The sequence below is a fragment of the Lissotriton helveticus genome, chromosome 4_1, assembly GCF_964261635.1.
Source record: "Lissotriton helveticus chromosome 4_1, aLisHel1.1, whole genome shotgun sequence".
NCBI lineage: Eukaryota > Metazoa > Chordata > Amphibia > Caudata > Salamandridae > Lissotriton > Lissotriton helveticus.
The window spans coordinates 539,949,196-539,974,938 of NC_136063.1; the positions used below are offsets into that span (position 1 = coordinate 539,949,196).

The 25,743-nt window shown below is 41.6% G+C and overlaps 1 protein-coding gene across 5 annotated transcripts in view; it reads right to left on the bottom strand.

The window, feature by feature from the left end:
• HNF4G (hepatocyte nuclear factor 4 gamma) overlaps positions 1-25,743 on the bottom strand; it is a 543,810-nt gene that overhangs the window by 42,991 nt on the left and 475,076 nt on the right. For all 5 annotated transcript variants that reach the window (XR_013610522.1, XR_013610521.1, XM_078687129.1 and 2 more), the window contains 3 exons: positions 22,616-22,768; positions 2,983-3,070; positions 638-790 (listed from right to left, as the gene is read on the bottom strand). Coding sequence is in view for 3 of the 5 variants with exons in the window: in XM_078687129.1 (XP_078543255.1) it covers positions 638-790; positions 2,983-3,070; positions 22,616-22,768 (394 nt within the window). In the remaining 2 variants the exon portion in view is untranslated. The remainder of the gene's footprint in view (positions 1-637; positions 791-2,982; positions 3,071-22,615; positions 22,769-25,743) is intronic.

Genomic DNA, 25,743 nt, shown 5'->3' on the forward strand with positions numbered 1-25,743 from the left:
ACAAAACAACACTTTAGAAAATATGAGCAATACATTTTTTGTTGTTTAAAGAATATTTGTTGGTGTTTATAGTTTCTCTTTAAAACTTTCACACATGCAATACATGTCTGTGTGTCTCAAGTGTACACTAACTGAAAAAAACACGAAATATCACACAAACAGCATGCTTATTTGCGAAAAACTATATTAGCAATATCCATCAAAAATATTAAAAATTTTATCAGAATTGTGATTCACCCACCTACTAACTCTGAACTCCCACCAGAGACAGCAACTAGCTGTCAGGGTTGAGAAGACCAACTATCATTTCTTTTGATTAATCTATTGAATAATAAGATTCTGTGACTGCTTGCCACGATATTATGGTCATCTATAATTACTCCTAAACCAAATCAGCGGAGACCAGTAGAACCGCCTTTATGTTTCCTACATACATATGAATGCAATGTGTTTTGAAAGAAGTATGTCTCGTAGGAAATCTTAATTTGACACATTCGCTATAAGTCTCCTCACATACCAACATATGGAATTAGACACATCATTTGGTTCTCAGTAAAAAAAACTGGTGAATACAGTTTGATCGTGTAATTTCCACTAGGGCAGTGCATTTATTTGACTTCACAAATGGAAAATTTACCTGGATCGAAAAAGACTATGGCCTTCAAACACGCATATTCATTGTCATCTATTTGAATTTCCTGGAAAGGCTGGACAAGCTCATCCAAAATCCTGTTAGCCACACGACTAATTTCTATCTCAGACGAATCACGGCGTATTATGTAATTGTTTCCTACGGTGGAGGAGAATAACATTATTATTCACATTGCTAGACTCAAAACAGATATGCTGTTTACACACACACACACACACACACACACACACACTTTCTTTTTCTCTCTTTCTCTCTCTCTCACCTTACAACCCCGACTCCTACTTCTGTTTAGTGGTTGTATCAAACATGAAAACCTCGAGAAACACTGCAACGTGATGCATTTGGCGCTATTCAGAACAAATAAACAAATATCACTACTCAACAGTGTTACAACTATGAGACAAAACTTGCAATGGAATTAGTCACCGGACTTTGTAAACTGTCAGACCCTACCACTTGCCTCAAAGAAGCTTAAATTACTCACTGCAACCTTTGCCAGGCTGCTATGTATTTCAACTCACTGCTTCCCTGCCTAAAAATAATTAAGTTGTGCACAATATAAGTAAAATTATAAAATAAATAAGCAATTCTTTCTGGAGTGTAGAGTGTGGAGCAGGTGCACAGTTGTATGTACTAGCTTTATGTTCAATTTTTTAAGACTTACGTATGCATAAAGCCATCATAGTCATACCACAAATTCACAAGCGAATGGGCAAAACAGGTTTACGTTCTTAGTTATTCCATAACCAGTGCCTGTGACAGCCTCACATTCCACTCAAGAATCAGAAGCTCAGGAGCGTTAGAGAGAAATTAAGCCCAATGATTGCTTTTTTCAGGATGTCAGTCATCTACAGTCAGGGATTTGCCACAGAACAGAGCATTAGGATCCTAAAGATGCGCAGCTGCTTACTTTGACTCAACTGATATGGGAAATTATATATTGATTTTTTTAAACAGCGAGAGCAGCATGCTGGATAAGCTGATCTGAAGTCAATACATGTTAGGATCTCCATTTAAGTCTTGTTTTCTAAATTGGGAGTGGTGGCAAAAATTTGACTTCAAGGTTTGTATTTTAAGAAACACAATATTACTTTTAGCATACTGAAATCATGGTGAAGGAAGTGTAAGGAAGGTGGTCAATATTCATAAAATTCAGTCAATAAGAAATTAAAGAGTGTGCAGTCTAAACACATGCATGTTAACCGATGTAAAGAGACAAGTTAAATATTTCTTAAGAACATACGTCTTAGAATGGATGCAGCTAATTAATATGGTAACATTTATGAGAATCAGAAAAAAAAAACATGGTATTTCCTGTCCATTGCTATTCTATTTTTTCATTTGAAAATGCCTCGCATTCGACACCATCAAGCAGACAAGTTAAGGCTTGCCACTGACCTCTACAATGATCTGAAGGTCACAGGATACAATCATAGCATTCTATCCTTCCATGGCTGAAACATTTCGTTCGATTACAGTTGGTAATAGCAACATTAGTTATTTACAGCAAATGAAAATGGTTTCAATGCAGTATGAACGCCTCTATGGGAACCCTATTTCTCTTTATTATGAAAGAAATTAAATGTTGTGTTTTTTTGACTGTTGATCAAATAATAGACTCGTTACCGCATGTTTTACTTGTTGCCATGATTACCATTTTCAAGGAAAGCAACACATCTTAATTATTCACTATACTGATATTTTACTCTTCATATATTTTAATCCTGAAGGAAGATAAATTGCATTTTGTATTACCTGCAGTACATCAAACATGAATGTGGCATTTCATCTTTGTTTTAGTCTGTAAAATTTAACAGCATTTTCTATCAAATTTAAAGTCAAAAAGGTAATAGCAAAAGGGTTGGGCAGAGCAATCTATATAGATTGGTGAGAATATTAGTAGTTTTCATGTTGGACTCTAACTATTGTTACTTCTGTCTATTGTCTACACAGACCCCATTGTGGAGGAGTATTGCTCAAGCATCGGTCTATCTCTTCCTGAAAGTACATGGAAACAGGATTTGGAAAACTCCTGCAAATTATAGTGAATGCTGCTCAGGATTTCATTTAACACACACATTTTTATTCTGATAGAGAATGCAAGAATATTCTTCTCCATTTTCTGGCGGGGGTGCTTGTATTCTACTGGAATGTGCAATGCCTTGGCCTGGTCATTGATACAGACCTACAGGAGTGGGCAGGGGAGAGGTATGTAGGCAACCGTAGTTCACAATTCTTGTGAAACAAAATTAAAAGAGAAATCTTCATTTGTATACCTTTTCAAGTCAATTAAATACAAACTTCACAGTGTCCTAGTTATGTATAATTACCTAAAAGCAATATGTCCTTATAGACCATTGATCTTTTAGCGACTCCAAGTAAAAGGTGTTCCCCAGCATGTGCCCTCAACAGAGCAACCTAGAAGAAAAGTACATGTGCACCTCATTATTGTGATTTAGATGCTTTCCTGACTAAAATAGCATTATTTTACTCCTTAATATAATTGTAAAATACTCACAATATAGTTACTTTACATATGTGTGCATCATATTAAAATATCTAGTCAGAAGTACAGGATATTCTTCATATACTCAGATGTTCGGCAAGCAGTACCTATCTTGTTATGGATAAGGGACATATTAAAAATAATGTCCAGCATGACCGGATAGTTTGAAACCTCATCCCATGCTACATCACAGCAATCATTTTCAAAGGGTCTTTTGCTTACTGCAATCCACATTAGGTCTAGGCGTTGCACAGTGTATGCACCATAAGCAGATCTAAGATCTTATAGATACAATATAAGTATAGATACAATGCCATCTCATATATACTAATCCTTTTCTTCTGCTAACCATGATCTGCATCAAGTGGAAAATACATTATTAAAGTGAACGTAAGGTTGGTCAGTCAGAGATGAGTAGTTCTATATAAATAAAAAATGTGCACCCTGCTCCAGTACCGCGCTGACAGTAGCACCACAAAGTCTTTTGATTTTGGACAGAACAAAAAAAGGAAAACAAAGGCTAGGATATTCAGTCCACTAGATCAAGGGGTGAATGGAAAGGTTGTGTTTAAATTGTTTGCTCAGCCATAACGCTTGAATTGTAAAAGGCATACATATTTCAGGATCAGGAAATAATTTGAATGCATGCACTACAGCAAAATCATGTGCTGCTCAGCAATCCCTTCCAAACAGTTCATAAATTGTATTTTTTGATCACATCTGGGATCCACGCCATTACAAAGTATCTCAAACAAATCAGTGGAATGTGCTACTGTAAAAAATAAAATAATACCTTTCATTTAAACGAAGGCATTACAGAGAAGTTTCAAAAGAATCAGTCATATTAAAAAGTACCTCATTCAAAGTACCTCATTCAACTTTCTTCTTACTGCTGGTTATCACCTTGCCATTAGACCTTCCTTTTACATATGTGAAGCTTTGTGATAAACAGCATCCCGAAAAAGAGGGATAACTTTACTATGATCATTTGGGTCAGCTAAAGCTTCTTTAGGTTGCTTGACCGAAAAGCTGCCTGCAAAACATTCTGATACAATTAATTTAACACATATATAGAGTCGCTTTTCAGTCAACCACAGTGCAGTATCTATCACCTCATGCTAATGGTTGCTTGGGTGTATCCTTCCACACAATGCATGAGGGATTACTTTACATCTCAAAAGTACACTCAATTATTACACATTCAATTTGTTATGCCATACATGCAATGTACTCATAACACAATACTTAGTTATTTTTTCACTATATTATGATGATTGGGTATTTCAACTTCTGTTAAATTTTCTTCATTACCATCAGGGCAGAGTATTTTATTGTAATTAGTCACATCTCCCAACAACTTTTCATCACAACTACTGGTGCCTGGCATGCCTTTTAAATGGAATGCAAGGAAGCCCTTATGATATCCTATGCCAATGTTATAGATGTTCATTGTTACCCAACTTAATGGTTCTCATTTTATCGACCTCAGATGGATGAAAGGTTGAGAGGACCCACCGGGATTTGAACCCGTGACAATGAGATCGAACACAGGCCCCTGCAATGGACGCATTAGTCCACTGAGCCACCAGACCCGGCCCCTTGCATGGATCATTCACATACTTGTTCTCAAGAGCGCTTGGGATCAGAGGCCCATAGGGTCAAACCAGTTTACTGCCCCACCTGAAAGTAAGTGGGTCCGTTTCTGTTCTCCTCTCTCCCACCTACTCCTCTTTCTCCCCATGCTTCACTCCTCAGAACGGACAGAAGATGAAGTATGCCCTACATGTTTTTGGCTGGGGAGCCCTGCTCCTCCCAGGCTACTTCCCAGACCGGAAAACAAAAGGGGTCCACCTGTGGGTAATTTGAAGAAGGAAGTGGAATGAATTCTTCCTATATCTCAGTCCTCTGGTAGTACCTAACAGCTGTAGACTCCCTGGGGAGACATAGGTATTCCCAATGTGGATTTTTCAGCTGCCCATGGTGCCTCCATGCACAAGGCACCCATGGTGAATTTTTCCAGGGCCTTACATGAACAGCATGTCTCCATTTGAGGATTTTGAGTCCTGATGGGGCAACCTATACAGGGTTTACTTTATACTGCTCATGGCAGCCCAGTCCTGCAACCGGAAGTGATTATTCAGGAACCCCCTGACCTCTAAACATATGGTATATTTCTCTTGAGGATTTTTATGAAGCTTTAGTTGTAGTAATCCTCCTGCCCCTACCTGCTGGAAATCTCCTTACTTCAGAGGGGGTTTTGCAGCAGCCCCATTTGCCCACCAAGCACAGAAAACCATCTGCCTTTGCTTTGCAGGGTGCCTGTGCATCTTGCTGGAGTCTCAGATACTCCTTCCCAGATGGCATGCTGCTAGAATTGAACTCCACAGGAACCCTGTCCTTCATGGGCCTTAACGATCCTATCCTCTATTGTCCTTCAGATAGAGCTGGGGAGACCAGTGCCACAAAGTCCAAGAAGTATAAGGCTGGTGTCCTCACCAGGTAGTAGTTTATTTTCTCTAAAATGTCTCTACCCCTGTGCAGGGGTTTATAGGTGGTGGTGGACTGTTCTAGAAGGTGGGAGTCTCTGCCTAATTCTGAAATGTTATGTCACCACTCCATACCCATCACATCCTTGGAGAAGCCCCCAGGCACACTCACCCTCATAATCTAAAATGATATTTTATCCAGTTTTCAGGCAGGAACCCTGTTTTGTCCACGTGTATCACCTGTCGTGCACAGCCCGAAATCCTATTTGACCAGATTTTCATAAAAAGCTTATAGTTGACATTTTAGTAGACTTATTGGGCAGTAGTAGCTTGGGTCTTTCGGGTCCTTATCCTTCTTTACCATAGAAATCACAACTGATTCCTTAAATCTATCTGAAACCAACAATCCATCCATAATTTGATTATACAAGGATACCAAAAACAGGAAAAGTGTATCTAAAAACAATTTATAAGGATCCCATTGTTACCACTTGACTTCGCATTTGCCATTTTAAAAAAATAATTTCACTTAATTCTGCAGCTGTAATTGGTTCTTTCAGCAACATACAGTCCTCCTTTGCGGATCTTAGATAGCTGGACTGCCATAAAATAATCCACAAGAGCCTGAGGGCTAACTAGCTGAACATCCGCATAAACTTACTAAAATGAGACACAAACATTTCAGCAATTTCATTAATCAGACTTGTAGTACTGGTATCTCTAATTTGTGCGATTGATTGCCTCCTCTGATGCGTTTTTGTAGAGCAGGATCAAAATGTATGGATGTGCTGGCTCTTTTCATAAACTTTTGTTGAGAAGCTTTACTCCCAACTATTTCCTCAAGAATAAAACAAAAATGTAATCCTCTTTTTCCCTTAGTAATTCCAGCTGGAGAACCTCTTCCTCCGAATCCCCGGGGTGCCTAGACAAAAGTTCTCTCTTAGCCCGATCCACCACCTCCTGAAGTCCTGCAATCTTATATTTCCTTATTTGTAAAGAGTTTCCCTGTATGCAACCACCCGTCCCCTAAAAGTAGCCTTAAAAGCCTCCCAAACCATTAAGCCTGATGCTCTGTTCACTTTTTCCTTAAATAATCATAGTATAAAATCATGGGTTTCGACAATCCATTTTTGGTCCGAGAGCAATGTTTTGTCGAAGTACCACCTGTTATTATTTTTCCCTTGGGGATGGGTACATTTACTATCAAGGAGACCAGAGAGTGATCTGAAAATGGGATAGAAAGGTTAAGGGATTCCCTCTTGTCAAATAATTGCTTATCAGAACAAAATCCAGACGAGATGCTGTTTTAAATCTCACTGAGTAGAACGTGAATTCAGCAGGGCCTGGATGATCTTTACTCCATGGGTCTAATAGGGTGAAGTCCTCTTTCATAATTTTTAATAATCTATCTGTTTTAGGTTTTAGTTGCTTTGTACACTTGTTGGAAGTATCCAAGCCTAAATCTTGGATTAGGTTGAAGTCTCCACCCATAATTATAAACCCATGAGCATTTGCCAACAAATCATAAATCTGTTTCAGGGCCTTAGTGTCACCAACAATTGGCTCGTAATATTTAAGCAGAACAAAAACTATCCCATTGGCTGAGAATTCAATCCAGATCCACCTGGCTCCCTCGCCCGAATCACCTTACCCACCTCCCAGTCTAGCTCTGAACAAAAAAGAATACCCACTCTATGCACCACAACATAAGCTGAAGCAAAGTATGCAAACTTCTTAGGGAGTGTGAGGTTGGGGGAATTGGATTTAAAATGTGTCTCCTGTAAAAAAAAATCCAGTGAGGAAAAGGATCCTAGCCATTTTAACATTGCTCCTCTTTTTTGTACATTAAATTACCTTCAGCAATTGTACCATTCTTCAAAGCAAACTATGCCACTTTAAGAAAAACCTGCTATACTCTCTCCTATGCCGTACTTCGAATATAACTCCTTGATGACATAAAACTGCTGTATACCCCTTGGCCTCTGGATTTGAACATGTTACCATTTTGCCTATTATCCAAGGCTTGACCGCTATTTATCCAACCATTTTTTTATATGCTCCAACCCCCCCCCCCTTCCTCACCACCCGTTCCCTCCCCAGACTGTCTGTGGAGAGAGGTAGCCGTTACCTCGCCCCCAGCCTCCCTCAATCAACAAAGGCGCCTTGACTTGGCACCTGGGAGCAGGTGCTCCCCCCCTTTACCACTGTGCACGATACCTTTTAGATAATTAAGCCCAAGGTATCTCTAATATAAAGTGCTTTCATTATTAAAAAGTGCTTGTGCAATAAATAGTACAGTCTTGAAAATAGACCTGTTTCATAAAGAGACTTATGCAATATATTCCTCAAATACTACATACTTGTGCTAGAGAGAAAAATATATCTAGCAAGAAGTGTTGGTAGCGGCTGTATCTAATTCATCCTCCCCCCTGGAGAAAAACAAAGTACAAGTGGCAGAAATAAACAGAATTAGAATAAGCTTTATGTCTAAAATATCCCAAGATGCAACAAAAATCAACCTTTACATTCCATTGCTGTGTTTAAACTAAAATACTTTGAGCATTAAAAGAAGGAGGAACTGCCACAAAACTTTGCACCAGTCAAAAGAGATAATATCATTCCCCCCTCACATAAAGGGAAAACAAGTAAAGTGCGATGGTGTAGTAGTGCAAATTTTAACCGTACGCACATTGCAAAAAGGGCAAAGTGCATTCTAGAGTAATACCTATAGCAGCAACTCCTTTCAATACATCTTCCCCCTAAAGGAGAACAAAGTGCAAAATAGCAAAGAGTTCATGCAGTTAAAATGGACTTAGTGTCTGAGTGATTAAAGTGCCTAAGTGTAGAGAAGGAGAAAAAAGAAATCAAACATACGTATCAGTTTCTAACGATAAACCAAGCAATATGGACGAGAGTCACTGCTCAAATAGCCATCCTTCCATTATTTTCCATTTGCTTGGACAATCTTTTGTGCTAAATCTTGAGCCTCTTCAAGAGTGGCACACAAATTGAACCTTCCTTTCCATAACATTTTCAGTTTGGACAGCTGGGCAAAAGAAACCTGTGCTCCTTCACTCTTAACTTGACTAATCACCCCCACAAAGTCCTTCCATCTTCATGCAGCTACAGCTGACATATCAGAGAACACTCATACTTTGGCCCCGTTAGGTAGAACAATCTCCCTCTTTTGGATCGCCTTAGTTAACACAGCCTTTCTAATGCAGTAATCAGAGTAATTCACAATCATTGTCCTGGGATACTTAGCCCCTGGAATTTTCTGGGAGGGGACTCTGTGGGTCCGCATTACAGTACAATCTTCAGGTGCCTTCTCAAGTATATGATCTCTGATCATTGACCCTATATAAGCCACTGGAATAGGCTGGCCATTAAGGCATTCGCTGTCCTCCGGAATCGCTGTAAGGCATAGATTCAAATGGTCTATCATAGTTCTCCTTCTCATCCATCTTTATCTTTCTTCTGAAGAAAGGCAATATCAGAGTCACATAATACAGAGCGTTCCTCAATATCAGATACCCCTCAGGTATTTGCTGCACCACAGTACAATTTTATCTAATCTTCAAATTAGTAAAGAGAGCTCTTGAGCTTACGCGGAATTGTAGTCCTGTATTTCCCCTACAATAGACTCAAAGAGCTGTTGCATTTGCTGCATCTGGACGTATGGAGACTGGACCATAGTGGCGCTCCCCCCCAGAGCTAGCATCTCTATTTCCAGCTCCCTGCTGATAGAGCGAATTCATCTCTTCGCACCAAATTGTCAACGAGAGACTGTGCTGTGGTAAGGGAGATGAAGGCCTTAGACTATCTGATCTCATAGATTTATGCCTCAGTATGTCCAGACCTGCCCCTTGAGTTGACGGGACCAACTGTATAGATTGTGCTTACCCCTCTAGACCTTTTTCTTGGGCAGTCTCACCTTTCTACCCCCGGCACACGCCAGTATTTGTTTCCTGGTTAACATGGGCAGCATCTTCAAGTGATGTCTGATCTGCAGGGGCGCCTTGGTGACTTTTGATTGAACTTACAGTTCTTAGAAAATACAGGATAGTCTTTGAGAGTATTAGCTGTCTCTAGGCTCCTATTACCTGACTTAACCATTTGTGGAGATCCAATCTCGCTAATGTCCTCATTCACAGCTTGACGAATACTGGGTGCTGTGGAGTTGCCTCATCCAGCGCTTCATAGAGGGACCCCTCCACTACCATCTGCGACCTGGCAGCGCCTACAGTGTCCACTCTGCTAGGGCCATTACTGCTCCTATTTCTGGAGAGGACTCTGAAGACCCTGAAGAAGTTCCTAGGGATTTAGGTGATGTAGGAGAAAGCACCAGGAGCGCCAGATTCACTTGCAAGCTCATGGTACTCATTGTCTCCCTTATTTTCTGGTCAGTTCTTCCTCTCCTGGCTGCCAAAATTTGAGACTGTGCCGCTTGTCTCCTAGCCTTCTGAGTCAGTGATGGGGGAGTGGGGACCTCGGCTGGAGCCCCTGCTCATGTTGCTGATCCTCTCAGGGCCATCTGCCGCATAATTCACAGTCCTGTCCTTTAATTATATTACCCACTCCTGGGATACAGGTCTCAAGTCCACGATGACACCACGTTGTGGAGGCAGGCAGCTGGGTTTATTTTTAGTCATATAAAACAAGCATCAGCTTCAACCACCTGGTGCACAGAGAGAAGCCGTCCAACCACAAAGTCACTTATAGCCAGCGCACATGGAGGACAACTGGCCAGGCAATACTAGCAATCACATAGTAGTTCAATATAACATAAACAATCAAGAGGTGATCAAGCGCGGACACTAGTAAGGAGTTGTAAATGAAAACTGTGGCACGATCTGCCAGTATGGAAGAGGATCCTCCTCTAGTAATATTATGGCAATTACTTTACCTGGTGCTACCACTTTTTCGGTGACCTCACCAGCCCAGACTCGCATGCCCTCCTCCACACATGTTCCAACGATAACATCTTTAACAGACATGGGGGAGGAACTCCATCCACCACCTTGCATAAACTATCCTATCCAATCTCGGGGCACAGATGTGGACAATGGGCCTATCCTGGGGGTTATGAGCTGGAATATAGCGGGTATTGCTAGGAACTTAGATCTTCCTGAATGCCACTCGCAAGTAGAACAGCATTCCATTTGCATATTCCAGGAAACTTGGAGCCTTGAACCTGTTCACAAAGCTGGCTATTCTACATATTTCTTGCCCGCTCTGTTGTCGCCCTCAGGGAGGGGCCGGCCCTCGGGGGGACTTCTCATATGGGTGGACATTTCCCTGGGCTGTAGCATTACCCAGAAGCATAGTGCTTCACTGGATATCCTCAGAATCTCACTGAAAGGCCCAGGTAGCGGGCGGCCCCTCGAAATTCTAAATGTGTATGCTAGAGGCACTAGAGGTAGCTCCCTTTCCCCACTGTAGCCATGCTCGAGAGAATCTTAGACGATTGCGGCGAGGGTGCACAAGTTATGATTGCAGGGGATTTTAACTGCACGTTTGAACCCTTAGCGGTAGAGGATATTCTGGGTGTTTCTGAGGATGATCTGAGGAGGGGTAAACCAATTCTGGCTGTTGAGCCAATAAAGAGATGGTTCCAGAGGGTGATCCAATTAAATGCTATGACTTTGGAATATGGCCTGCGAGCCGTAAATGGAAGAACCATGTCTGACTCCTCGGGCACTCATACATATAACAGGGTAAATCATACCTCCAGGATTGATTACATCCTCCTCAATCTAAATCTCTGGCAGTATGTCATGGATATGGTTGTAACACCCACTACAGATAGTGATCATAACTTCCTCTCACTAAGTCTAAAGCACCTATGGCTAAGTAGCTAAGTACCCCAACTTTACCGTCTGGTAGTAGGACAACTTCGAGTATTACCCTGTCTAACTGTGGTAGGCGTCTTAAATGGCGGAAAGTGGCCCTAGATGAATTAAAACTTCAGGCCATAGATCAACTCCTGGAAGCCTCTTTAAGTGAGATGGCAACATTCTCCTTAGAAGATTCTGGTATATCCAGAACTACGCCATTGTTCCAGGAGACTATAAACTCGATAGGTAATTTGTTTATGGTACAAATGCATGGAGGTAGGCCAGCTGATCACAATTTAGAAAGAAGGGGACCCCTACTATTGGTGAACTCACTAAATGTAGGGAATAATATAAACTATATTTGTAACACACCTTTTAGTGAGCTAATTAAATAAGCCAGTACTACCTAGGAAACTAATCTCGCAAGTGACTAAATGTAATCATACATAGACAAAATCAATAATAACTCTAATAATTTTATAAGTCAAAATATTTTTGTTTTATTTAAATCTTTTCTTAAGTTCTGATACATAATTCATGTCTTATCTATACATATTTAAAATGACAAACATGTGTAAATATAAAGCTACATAAACAAAAATTAACAAAAAGAAGAAACAATTAATCAAATGACAGTGATGGTAAACGGGGCTATTGGAGTAAGCAAAGCGGTTGGTGGAATCTCTACGCGCGTTTCGGCATTTGCCTTCTTCAGGAGTCCGTCATTTGCATTTAGGACATATACATTACAAGAGAAAATAGGTGCGACACTCTTCTATGGAATGGTAGTAGAAATTGTAGAAGTTTGTTATCAATGAACTGTAAGGTCATATAAAATACCCTGTAGCTACGGCATTGATGTCTGTGTACAGCTGAGGAGGCTCAAAAACGGGGGAACGCCATATGGACTTAACAGTATTTAAAAACCTTCTCTGCGACTTGTACTGCTTTGTCTTCACTATGCCCTGTGTTGCTATATATCCAGAAATTAGGTTATTAATCTGGAGCGCACTAAAATAATTGATAAATCTCAGTCGTTGCGCTTTGTCGGCATAATGAGCCGAATTTCGAGCGGGGTTCACGAGGGCGTCCCTTTACGTTTTGTTACTAGATGTAGCCAGCTTTTGGTATGAGTTAAATTAATATGTCGTTCTCAGCGGTTGCGCTTAGCCGGCAAAAAGAGCCGCAGTATGCGTATGCGCAGTATGCGGCTCTTTTTGCCGGCTAAGCGCAACCGCTGAGAACGACATATTAATTTAACTCATACCAAAAGCTGGCTACATCTAGTAACAAAACGTAAAGGGACGCCCTCGTGAACCCCGCTCGAAATTCGGCTCATTATGCAGACAAAGCGCAACGACTGAGATTTATCAATTATTTTAGTGCGCTCCAGATTAATAACCTAATTTCTGGATATATAGCAACACAGGGCATAGTGAAGACAAAGCAGTACAAGTCGCAGAGAAGGTTTTTAAATACTGTTAAGTCCATATGGCGTTCCCCCGTTTTTGAGCCTCCTCAGCTGTACACAGACATCAATGCCGTAGCTACAGGGTATTTTATATGACCTTACAGTTCATTGATAACAAACTTCTACAATTTCTACTACCATTCCATAGAAGAGTGTCGCACCTATTTTCTCTTGTAATGTATATGTCCTAAATGCAAATGACGGACTCCTGAAGAAGGCAAATGCCGAAACGCGCGTAGAGATTCCACCAACCGCTTTGCTTACTCCAATAGCCCCGTTTACCATCACTGTCATTTGATTAATTGTTTCTTCTTTTTGTTAATTTTTGTTTATGTAGCTTTATATTTACACATGTTTGTCATTTTAAATATGTATAGATAAGACATGAATTATGTATCAGAACTTAAGAAAAGATTTAAATAAAACAAAAATATTTTGACTTATAAAATTATTAGAGTTATTATTGATTTTGTCTATGTATGATTACATTTAGACACTTGCGAGATTAGTTTCCTAGGTAGTACTGGCTTATTTAATTAGCTCACTAAAAGGTGTGTTACAAATATGGTAGGCCAGCTGATCACCAGAAGCCAAAAGCAAAGCGGGGGTGGTATACACCTAAATGTAGAGAGAAGAAAGCGTGTCTCATTAAAGCTGTTAAGGCAAAGTCACAGCCCCTTGTCCTACAAGCCAGAGCAAAATATAAACAAGTGATTAAAAGTGCTAAAAAGGAGTGCGGAGGATGCCTATTGGCAAACCCTAAGAGAGGCAAGCGCTGGGCGGGATGCAGCCCACTTTTGGAGCACCATAAGGGCAAGGAACAGGCCTGACAGTGAACTTATAACCTGTAACATAACTGGGCAGGCCTGGTTCGAGCATTTTTCTAATCTATACTCATGCCAACACAGGGCCCTTGCCTCTCCTGCGCCCTATAGATCCCCAGCATCCACTGGAGATGAAACGTTGGCCCCATTTACACTTAAGGAGGTGGAATATGCTATCAGTTGCATTGTGCCCCAGAAGGCAGCTGGTCCCGACGGAATTCCGTGGGATTTGCTTCGTTCCAACCTGCAGAAATGGGGGAAGTTTATCCACACCTTACTCACTGCGATTGACAAAGGTGCCGCCATCCCCGACTCGTGGAAGGGGGCAGAGGTTGTCCCTATTTTTAAAAAAGGCTGGAGGGAAGACCCTGCCAACTACCGACCAATAAGCTTACTGGACTCAACCCAGAAGGTCGTGGGTAAGGTGGTGCTGGAAAGAATCCTCCAATGGGCAAATGAAAATGAGATCCTTTCAGATTACCAGGCTGGCTTTAGGGCTGGCACTGGCACGATAGAGCAGGTCTTCACGCTCCTATTATTATATTGGAAGGTGGTGGTTATAGGCAGAGGCAGCCTTTATTTGGCATTTATTGACCTGAAGACTGCCTTTGACCTTGTGCCCAGAGACCAATTATGGGGCGTGTTGGCGGATATGGGGATCCCCAAAATATTCTGTCGATCTTAGTGCGATTGCATGATGGTAATTTCGAACAGGTGCGATGGGGCACTGATGGGCAGAAAACTAGTAGGATACCGGTGGGGAAAGGGGTACGCCAGGGATGCGTTCTCGCCCCCTCCCTTTTTTCACTTTATGTGAATGGGGTTGTGGAGCACTTACTCAAACATCCTTCAGATGCACCGTCCCTGGCAGGGGAGAAAATTCCCACTCTTCTTTTTGCCGATGACACGCTATTAATTTCAAAAACTTTGGCGGGTCTTCAGGGCCTCTTAGTTAATTTTCAGACCTTTTGTGACCAACGGGGCCTAGTAATCAATACAGACAAAACGAAGTATTTGGTTTTAAATCCCCCCAAAAAATTAGGTCGTCCCCCTGTACTTAATAAAACCCCTTTGGAAAGGGTCACCGTTTTTGATTACTTAGGCATCCGAATTACAGATACTATGCATTGGACCCCCCATCTGCTGAAAATGTTGCTCAATCATAAAAGGGTCACAGGGGGACTTGCTAAAGAACAGCGATCTTCTTCAACTAAGCCCATTGCCCCTGTCATCGACATTTACAAGGCGAAGGCTGTTAGTTCCGCCTTGTATGGCGCAGAACTTTGGGGTACTTTTAACACCAATCTTCTAACTAGGTCTGAGAATAAGTTCCTGAAAGGTATTATGTCCCTCCCACAGAGCACACCTACGCTACCCCTCTTGCTGGACCTTGGATGCCAACAAATTAGCGATGTTGCAAGACTACGACCATTACTTCTATGGGCTAGGATGTGGCGTGTCCCTGAACTTGCAAAATACGCTAAAGGCCTAGCGGAGGTGAGGTCACTGGCGGGGTGGCATAGGATAAGATGGCTAACCGATGTTAAGGCTTTGCTTGGTAAATTGGGACTCAGCGACGCCTGGGAAAGTCGGTCCTCCCCCCCCGAAAGCTGTCTTAAAAACGTTGTATTGGAATTGGGTCAGCAACAGAACTTCTACGGACCCATCTCTTGGTAAGCTCACAGAGGAATTTTTAATTCACAAGGACTCACCTTATCGGGAGCCTTATCTGGATATGGTTTGGAAACTCTATGATAGGGCCCTGTATTTTAGATTTTGAGCGGGGTCTCTTCCTGTACGTGCCCTAACAGCCCATTGGAATCCACCGTATCAGTCAATTGCATCTTGTCCCTTCTGCGACACCATTACGGAGTCAGTAGAACACTTTTTGTTTGTCTGCCCGGCCTACACATGCCCGAGGCAACTGTGGCTCAAACCTGTGTGTAGGGCCATGGATACTAGACATTCTTCCGTGGCATTCCGAATTTTAATATCAGATGCTCGGCCCATGTATGTCTTCGGCCTTGCAAAATTTTTGTCATGGGCATGGTCCATTACGACAAAACGGCTATTAATTACTGTTTAATTGATCAATTTTTAATCCTATGACCAATCGATAAATGGTTATTTCTTTTAAAGTTTATTGGGATCCTGTTTTTTTGCTATGGAATTTGGCCATTTTTAAACTCATATTTGTTATAATGTTTTTTAATGAATGTACATTTTTTCGATATGGACCCATGTTGCATTTTTCATGTGCTGCTTTTATGATGTAACAATCGAAAATAAAGCCGTTGAACTGAACTGAAGTAAATGAAAACAGCTTCAGAACCTGTCCTGGTCGTTAAGCCCAGCTCTGCTCACAGCTTGCAGCTTTGTGGCTCGTGGCTCTCACCGTGTCTCTCTCTGCCTCACGGGAGTCCCAGCAAGCGGCTTCAGGTAACCCGCAGCTGACACCACTGCTCTGCACGCTAAGCCCAGCACCACGGTTTCACAAACCCAGCAACTCCACAGCCCTCAGCTTGTGGCTCGCATCTCTCACCACATCTCTCTCCGTCTCGGTCCCCGCAATCAGCAAACAACTTCAGCTGACCCCGAGCTATTTTGCTCTGCTCTACACACTTGTGTCTCTTCACCGCGTTCCTCAACCCCGCAGTTCTCCACTTGCGGCTTGCGGCTCACTCTGTGTCTTTCTTCGTCCCAAACAACAAACAGCAAACAGCTTCAGCTGCCCCAGACCTATTCAACTCTGCTCTGTGTGCTAAGCCCAGTGCTGCTGCACATAGCTCTCTCACCGTGGCCAGTCCTGCACTCAAATCATGACCCAGAAGCTAGAGGAGAAAGGAAGGGAGAGGGGCGGTGCCTCAGCAACAGGACATGGGGCTCGCATGCTGCCTGGGTTGTCCCTTATTGAGAAAGACTCCAGTGCCCCTTGAGCCTGATGTGTATCCTGCATGTGCTTTCCTTTCGTAACCCCAACGGTTTAGAGCCTTACAGCTATTTCCCATAGGATGGGTCTCCTGTTAGAGGACCACATCTGGGGAGTGTGTCTTGCTAAACTGGAGCACTATGCCTCGCTTGACTTTACTTCCCAACCCATATACGTGCCAGGACATTAGTTTCATTTCAGCCTGTCCTATCATGTGACGGTCAATCTGTTTTTCTCATTAGTGATACGGCTGGGTCTCAGAGAGCCTCTTTCCTCTCTTGTTTTCTCTGCCTCACAATGTAGGTTGCGGTGTCTTGGCTATGTCTAAGAACACTACCTGCTCAATTCTTATTACACAAGAAAATACTAAACCATGCAACTAAAACAGAAACAACCCCCTCCCTGCCCCTCCCTCTACCACCCCCACCTTGCAGCCCTGCTAGAAGGGGCTCCAAATGCCCGCCCCCCCCAACTCAGCAGAGAGCCCGTCGACCCTTCCCCACTTACTTAACATAGTGAACATATGCATGCCCTTCAACTCTTCCGCCACCTCATCTACAGCATTACAATTAGTCTGTATTTGATTAATATGGAGTTTCTATTATCCTCGATTCTATGGTGGTTCTTTGTTGCCGTCCAGTCCTGCTCAGGCCGCTGAGGGAGTACTATGTAACATCTATTCTCATCCCACCATGACACCCGGAGGGTTAGTCGCTCAGGCCAAAGTTACTTCAAAATATTATTATCAATCTGATCCACGAAGACACTTTCCTCTTATCCATATGCCCTCGGTATCAGCTCGTTTAGATGTAAGACTGTGATTTCATGGCACATCACCTGTTCGTGCATCCTCTGTGAGGTGATCGTTTAGACCCAACGGTGCCCTCTTAAATCTGCCATGACGGGCCTCATCACCTGCACCACCACCAGTCCTCCAGCCCTCTAGCCAGTCCCATCCTTCCTCTGGCGTGCCAAAGAACAAAACCCTCCCCCCGACTCCACGCAGAGTTGTGCCGGGAAGAGCATGGAGTATTTCACCCCTTTATCCCTGAGCGCCTTCTTCTTCGCCATGAGGCTGCATCTTAGTCTTTGACTTTTTAGGGTGAAATCAGGGAAGAAGGTTACTTGTGAATTTTCATAGAGAACATGGGGGGAGGCACACAGGCAGGTTATATGGCATCTCAATCTATAATTAAAGAGACGTGCTATGATGGGTTTCGGTGGGGCGACCCCCCGGGACACGATGAGCCCTCTCAACTGAGAAAAACTTTGAGAGACCCTTTGGCTGAAGATGCCCTCAAATCATCTCCTCCATGAATAAATCAGTAGCCAAGCCCTAAGCCCTCTCCAGGATTCCCAGAATACGGATGTTTTTCCATCTTGATTGCCCTTCCTGATCTTCGAGTCTGGCCTCCTGCACTTGGGTATTAAGCGTTTGCACTCTTCCCCCATAGTAAATAAGTTTGCACAGTTTAGTGAAACTTCTGTTGTAAAAGAGTCTATTCGGTTCTGCAGCGCTGTTTGTACCCCTGTTTGGCTGTCATGATGTCGTGCAGGGAGAGCGTTGTTTTGTTAGGTGCAGCCTGAGTCCCTGGGGTCGGACATTCATAGGGGGGATCTTGGGCTTTAGTTCATTATGGGAGGGTACATATGTCCAGTTTCATTTGGTGGGTGCTCTTGGCATTTCCCCCCCATCATTGTTCAATCTGGGGTGAGTAGTATCAAAACTGAAACTGGGACCTCAGTATGATAAAGCTGACTGTAGTCAATATAGTTTCTTATGTAGTTTCAATATAGTTTCTTTTCTTATGGTGTGCAGACTTTATTGAATGGCCTGACTGTTGCTAAGTAGCACTTCCATTTTGCATCTAACCATTTTGATGTTGAGGGCCTTACAGACAGACCTGATGGGAGGTACTCCATCCGTGTGGCTGGTGAAGGACATTAGGTCTGCCACACTGATGAACTAGCACCCACAAAATGTTGAGATTACCGTTCATGATCTCTGCACCATGATAGGAACCACCATCATAGCAATTCTTGTCAAGACACAAAAGGTTTGGTGGACAGAATCTATTGGTTTTGACAGTCATTCGCCAAACTTTACCAAAGTGTTTCTTCTCAAAAGTTTCCCAAAGTGGAAGTTTGTTACAGAAAAACAAATAACTAATGACACCCACACCCAGGGAGTATTTTTCCCTTGGTGTAGAGCACATTATTTGTTGTATTATGTCCCTCACTGCCAGATTTTTACCATCCACCCTAATTAGCGAGGGTTGTGTAATGCCCTTTTTCTGACGCCCCCCTCTGTCAAAGGTAGCATTATAACAAAGGACCCTAAGAGGGCTCCACTGATGGAAAACTGACAGTCCATATTAGGTGGAGGACCAAGGTTGAATGGAGGTGGAATATCCTTAAAGCTTGCTTGTGACAGTATCTCAGTCTTCAGACAAGGATCACTACTGGCACAGTCCAAGGCACACTGGGAGGTAGCTGTTGCATTGGGATATATGACGTTACAACGCATACTTTTACCACGCCTACCATTACCACGCATTTTTTACAACGCAGGATCCATTACAACGCATACCATTACAACGCATGTATTTACAACGCAGGTACCTTTACAACGCATACCATTACAACGTAAGTATTGGTAAGTATATAATATTTTTTTAAATGTAATTTAATTAAAATTAATATAATGTAATTTAATTTAATTTAATTTAATTTAATTATTGTAATTTAATTTAATTTAATAAATTTAATTTAATGTAATTTAAATTTAATTATATTTAATTTTTACCCTGTACCCCTTTACCCAAAAACCCAAAACTGACCCTAAACCCTAAAAATACCCCTTTACCCAAAAACCCAAAACTGACCCTGAACCCTAAAAATATCTCTGTACCCCAAAAACCCAAAACTAACCATGAACCCTAAAAATACCCCTTTATCCAAAAACTGAAAACTGACCCTGAACCCTAAAAATACCCCTTTACCCAAAAACGGAAAACTGACCCTGAACCCTAAAAATACCCCTTTACCCAAAAACTGAAAACTGACCCTGAACCCTAAAAATACCCCTTTACCCAAAAACTGAAAACTGACCCTGAACCTTAAAAATACCCCTTTACCCAAAAACTGAAAACTGACCCTGAACCCTAAAAATACCCCTTTACCCAAAATCTGAAAACTGACCCTAAACCCTAAAAATACCCCTTTACCCAAAAACTGAAAACTGACCCTGAACCCTAAAAATACCCCTTTACCCAAAAACTGAAAACTGACCCTGAACCCTAAAAATACCCCTTTACCCAAAAACTGAAAACTGACCCTGAACCCTAAAAATACCCCTTTACCCAAAAACTGAAAACTGACCCTGAACCCTAAAAATACCCCTTTACCCAAAAACTGAAAACTGACCCTGAACCCTAAAAATACCCCTTTACCCAAAAACTGAAAACTGACCCTGAACCCTAAAAATACCCCTTTACCCAAAAACTGAAAACTGACCCTGAACCCTAAAAATACCCCTTTACCCAAAAACCCAAAACTGACCCTGAACCCTAAAAATACCCCTTTACCCAAAAACTGAAAACTGACCCTGAACCCTAAAAATACCCCTTTACCCAAAAACTGAAAACTGACCCTGAACCCTAAAAATACCCCTTTACCCAAAAACTGAAAACTGACCCTGAACCCTAAAAATACCCCTTTACCCAAAAACCCAAAACTGACCCTGAACCCTAAAAATACCCCTTTACCCAAAAACCCAAAACTGACCCTGAACCCTAAAAATACCCCTTTACCCAAAAACCCAAAACTGACCCTGAACCCTAAAAATACCCCTTTACCCAAAAACCCAAACTTATAATATTTTTAATAAAATGATATACTTACCAATACTTACGTTGTAATGGTATGCGTTGTAAAGGTACCTGCGTTGTAAATACATGCGTTGTAATGGTATGCGTTGTAATGGATCCTGCGTTGTAAAAGTTGCGTGGTAATGGTAGGTCGTTGTAAAAGTTGCGTGGTAAAGGTTGTATACCGTTGCATTGAACCTCAGAACCGAAACAACACATTAAAGGCCCTCAGAGCTGTTTCCCTGCAACTGGATAATAGTGGCATTACTGGGCCCATATTCTTCAGCAACAAATGAGTATCTGCTCTCGCTGTGGATGCACATTGCAAAGTGAGTGTTACCTTTTTGGGATAGTTGCATTGCCCTTTGAAAAAGAGTAACTATTTTTGTCAGTATATATTCTTTATTTCAATAAAGCATGCACGTGAGCGAACTCGTCCTACAGGAGCATGCTCAATGAGCTGCACTCGGGTTGCAGCTCTTTGGTGGACTACATAGACGGTCTCATAAGCCATATGGGAACGTCCAATGATTTTATGAGTGACTTCAAAAGAAAGGCTAGTGATGCCAAGCACATACACTACCAATGTTGTCCTGGCTACACTGTTAGCAACTGCAAATGCACCCCCCCAGCACTTAGGTTGGGCCCTAATGACACGCATGAGTGTAAATCCAATCGAATACTGTACGTTTAGGGGACTGTGGGTGTGCCACAAACCAGGATCCCCCCTTTAATGACACAGTCACTGATTTTCAAACATTTAGACTTTCACTGGTACAATGCCACAGCAACTCCTACTTTCCATTCATGTTTTCAGAGTACTGCAGTTCAACATGTTTACTTTTAAACTTACAAGTACCTTCCTGGATTACAATGTTTTATTTGTATGTACAATTTTTATGGGTGGGTGAATGGCTGGTGATCAATTACAAGATAGTGGCATGACAGACCCATCTTCATGGCCTTCAGCTAATCCATAATAGCACTGAAATCAACAAATTAACTAAAATTATGAAAGATATAAGGCTATTGAACCCTCTTTTCTTATGAACATCACGTCATTAGGAAAAACCTGCACTAGTCAAGAAAATAAATGAGGGGTTAGAAGGTCATGATTAATTTTATGTTCTGTATCTCTTGAGCCACCCTTTGTTTTTTCGTCACATACACTAAGATAAAAAGCTGGGTACCACTTATATCCCAACCTGTCAATATTCATGTTCTTTCTCTTGTTCTCTGTATCCCTTCTGGCTTGCTTTCCATCACTCTCTCGCTCTATATTAAGTCTAGAAGTAGCCAAGAACCTTTTTGATTTAATATTTGTAAAATTATATGTATATATAATATACTTATTGGGGCATCCAATAAGCCGTCTTCATCCATTGGTATGTTTTTGCGTCATTCACATGCTTCTTTTACCCACTACAGCATATACCCTGTGGCAATGGTTCAGTCCACTTCAGCCATTAGCCAACTACACTGGGACAGATGGAATTCTGCTCTTGCACAATGTGCACTTTCGTCGAAAATGCAGTCAGTTTTAGTGCAAGAGACAAGTGGCCCAATGTGTGTTTTTTTTATGAAACAAAAGTGGACAAGATTGACGAAACAAAAAAAATTGCAATAGAGTTTTACAGAAACTATTAAAAAAACAACACAAAACATTGGCAAAACCAAACGTTTGGGCGCCAACACCAGACCCACTGCCAATGCCTGTGTGTCTCCTTTTCGCTCCTCCGTCACCACACCCAACAACCGTCATATGTGAGTACACTCTTATGTTTTACATTACTTACATGCTGCACGTACAACCCCTACTTTCTGAAACAACAGAGTGCACGAAAAATGTCCTGTCACCGCGGTATACAAGAAAGGGCCGATAATAAGATGGTTGCTTCCATGATCAATAATAATTTTAGACTTGATTTTCAGCCTCCACCATACATTGGGAGATGCAGCCTAATCGGGAATGTATTATGAATGCCGTATATCCTGTCACTACAAGGATGCAGCTGGTTTTATTAGTACGTCTGATATATACCTGGTCATCCAGCGGGAGCTCACAAAAGGCAGGGATGTATTTCGCCCACTCTACCAGCACCAATAGCTGCTGCTTCATAGACTCGCACACATCACCAAGGCCGGCGATTTTCTTCACATTGATATCGCTGCTTGCACCAGGGTTCGAAGTGATCTGTGCATGAGGAAAGAGAGAAAACAATTCACTGCATCAAACATGCATTAAAAAGTGCTATTTCCATTGGCTCAAGCAATTTTCAAGCGAAAGTCAAAGAAGCAATCATGCAAATAATTGAAAATCTCTCAGCGTTACTTGAACTATCAGCAGTCACACAAATTACAAAACAGTGTCTCGCTCTGCTGTCAGGGATTAATACTTTACCAAAGGCTGTGCTGCGTTCCTACCTTTACAAAATATTATCATTGCATGGGAGCTTTTATACAGAAAGCTTCTCAATGCACTCGTTAATTATTTGTGCTTTTCCTTTCTAACTTTCCAAGCTGCTCCTCAATGGAGTTGTAGTTTAGTGTTGCTGAATCCACTTATGGATGGTGAGGCAAATGAAATCAGAGGTTTAGAGCTGAAATACAATCCTGGAAATTCTAATTTTAAACACAAATGGATACAGAGGTTCTGCTGGTGAAAGCAGAGAGAACATTATGCAAAGGATGCATCAAAACTGCAATGTCATTAGCCGCTGAGATTGGCACACGCTATGAGGGGATACAAAATAGTCCCATTTCACAGAAGATTGGGGATGTTTGTATCTGTATATTGTGTTTATGTAGGGCTTCATACTGTAAGGGACAGCTGCACATAAATACCATCTCTTCATTGGCCCAACCTTGAGAAAAGATTAATTTATCTTTTTATATGCATCAAAAGGTCCTAAGTGCAAATATAATGACAAGTGGGCCATATTTGCTCTCCTTGATGAGCTTATTAGAAGTTTAAACACCATTTTACCTTTCTGCTGCTTCTGCACACGGCACATATTGTTATTAGAGCTTTGAGCCTAGTAGAATATTTTGCTTCACACCAGAATAATATGTTTTGCTAGTGTATCAGCTTCTGCGCAGAGCATGCACATACACTTGATGAATATTCGCATGCAGAGAGCTGGTGAAAGATGATGTGATTCCTTTCCGCTAAGATCAGAGGTATGGGGCCGCCCTTCTAAAACCTAAAGAGACCTTCTTTAGATAGCCTTCTTCCCTTAAGCATTTTAACATGCTTTCTCCCTTTGTATTTCATGGACTAGTAACTATGCTGATAACCTTGTTGCTTATAATATGTTTGCTTGAATTAGCTAAGATACTGCGCTTGAGAACACAGCATTAGAACTAAATATTTCAAACTTGCACGTGTCTTCATTTACTCCTCGTTTTGGATTGATATCTTGGTATAATGAAAGAGTGTTCATGTGTTCCACGTTACCTGAGGTGTTCTAAGTCCATGTTCTGGGTTGTCTAAATCATTGGGGGTATGGAAGAACCAATGAGACACTGATTGCTAGTCTGGTAGGGGATTTTGGATACTGAGGTGAGTTTGGTACACCCTAATTCACTGAGGTTCTAGGGCACTTGTAGATTAGAAAACAAAAAAAAGGAACGGAAAAAGCTGAAGCAAGCGACACATAAAAGGAAAACATTTTGGGCTACATTTTGTCCCCAGAAGGCACTGGGGCCTGCTGGAAAAAAGTGCATATCTTCAAGGGTAGCGCCCAAGTTGGAATAGGTGGCATCACCAATGTTGTACATTTGCTACGGCGGCTGCCAGAGAGAATCAGATCCACCAGGAGCTCCATATTTTATTTATACAGAAAAGAGTGACCTCGGAATACGTTTCAGCTTTCTTTAAGCTGGAACTTTTCTTGAAGCTGGGACATCACTATGATGGTAATAGGGGGATGACATTTTATTTCTAGATTCTGAGGTTACGCTGTAACCAGGTTAAAGTAAGAATAAATATACATACACTGTATATAGTTGAACATTAAACACTTTATTCACATACACATAGGTGACAGTAAATCGTTGCATGCATTGTTCAATGTCATTGTAAGTTGTACCATCCTCAAATGTTTTAATATTGATTGTACTGTGTTTTGACTAATTAAATGCACCTTTAGGCACATAGGAGAGCTGTTTTAGGGATCAAGGCTTGCTGCTGCAGAGCTCATAGGCTGTGCCTCCAGCATCAAGGGTTCTGGGTACATTTTGGGCGATATCTGTCAAGTGTGACAAACGTTTCATCAGTGTGCACCCCATGTTGGCCCTTTAAAGGGTGTCCCCATTGGTATTCCCACCTGACATTTTTTTTTATATATTTGTTAATTTGAGCTGATGTTAAAAAGGGTCATTAGGTATAGCCATCCAATGGCTGAGGAGCGGCTTCATCTTGATCTAGAACTGTTAATCAACACTTTACCTAAAAGTAACACCCGTCAAGTTAGAGTTCCTGCTGCTGGCCAGTTGTTGGTAACTGAAATTTTCATTAAGAAAATTAATATATACCAGATAGCTGGAAAGGACAAGTAAGGACTTGTGAGAAATATGATCTCAGGGGATCACACTTAGAATGTGTAGGAAGGTAACTTATTAGTAGGTTGAGGTAGGTACCTTCAGCTAGTAATAATACCACAATAAGTAATAGGATCCAGTCAAGTCTCAATAAATTAATCCTTGCTCAATCCTTGGTAGCTTGGCAGATGAGCAGTCAGGTTTACCTCAGGAGACAGGTGTGTAAAGCATGTAATATCATCAAAAAGGTAAATAAGTAAAATACATGACACAATAAAAACCCAACACCAATTTATAAAAACAGAGAACATTATTATTTTTACAATTACACCAAAACAACAAGAATCCAATGTAGGGAACCGGAGCTATGCACGTTTTAAGAATAAACTGAAGTATAGCACCTAAAAGCATAAAGCACCAACCACGGCTATCTGGTCACACTGGACCAGGTCAAATCTAAAAGTTCAAGCTGAACACGATGGAATATGCTTCGGATACAGTACCAGATAACACCAGCTGAACTTTACCTTTCTCAAGAATTGTACCAAGAGTCCTATTCGCGAGACATAAGTTTGCTGGCGGGAAGGAGAGCGTCGCTGGTGGTGGTCTGAGGAGAGCAAAGAGGTG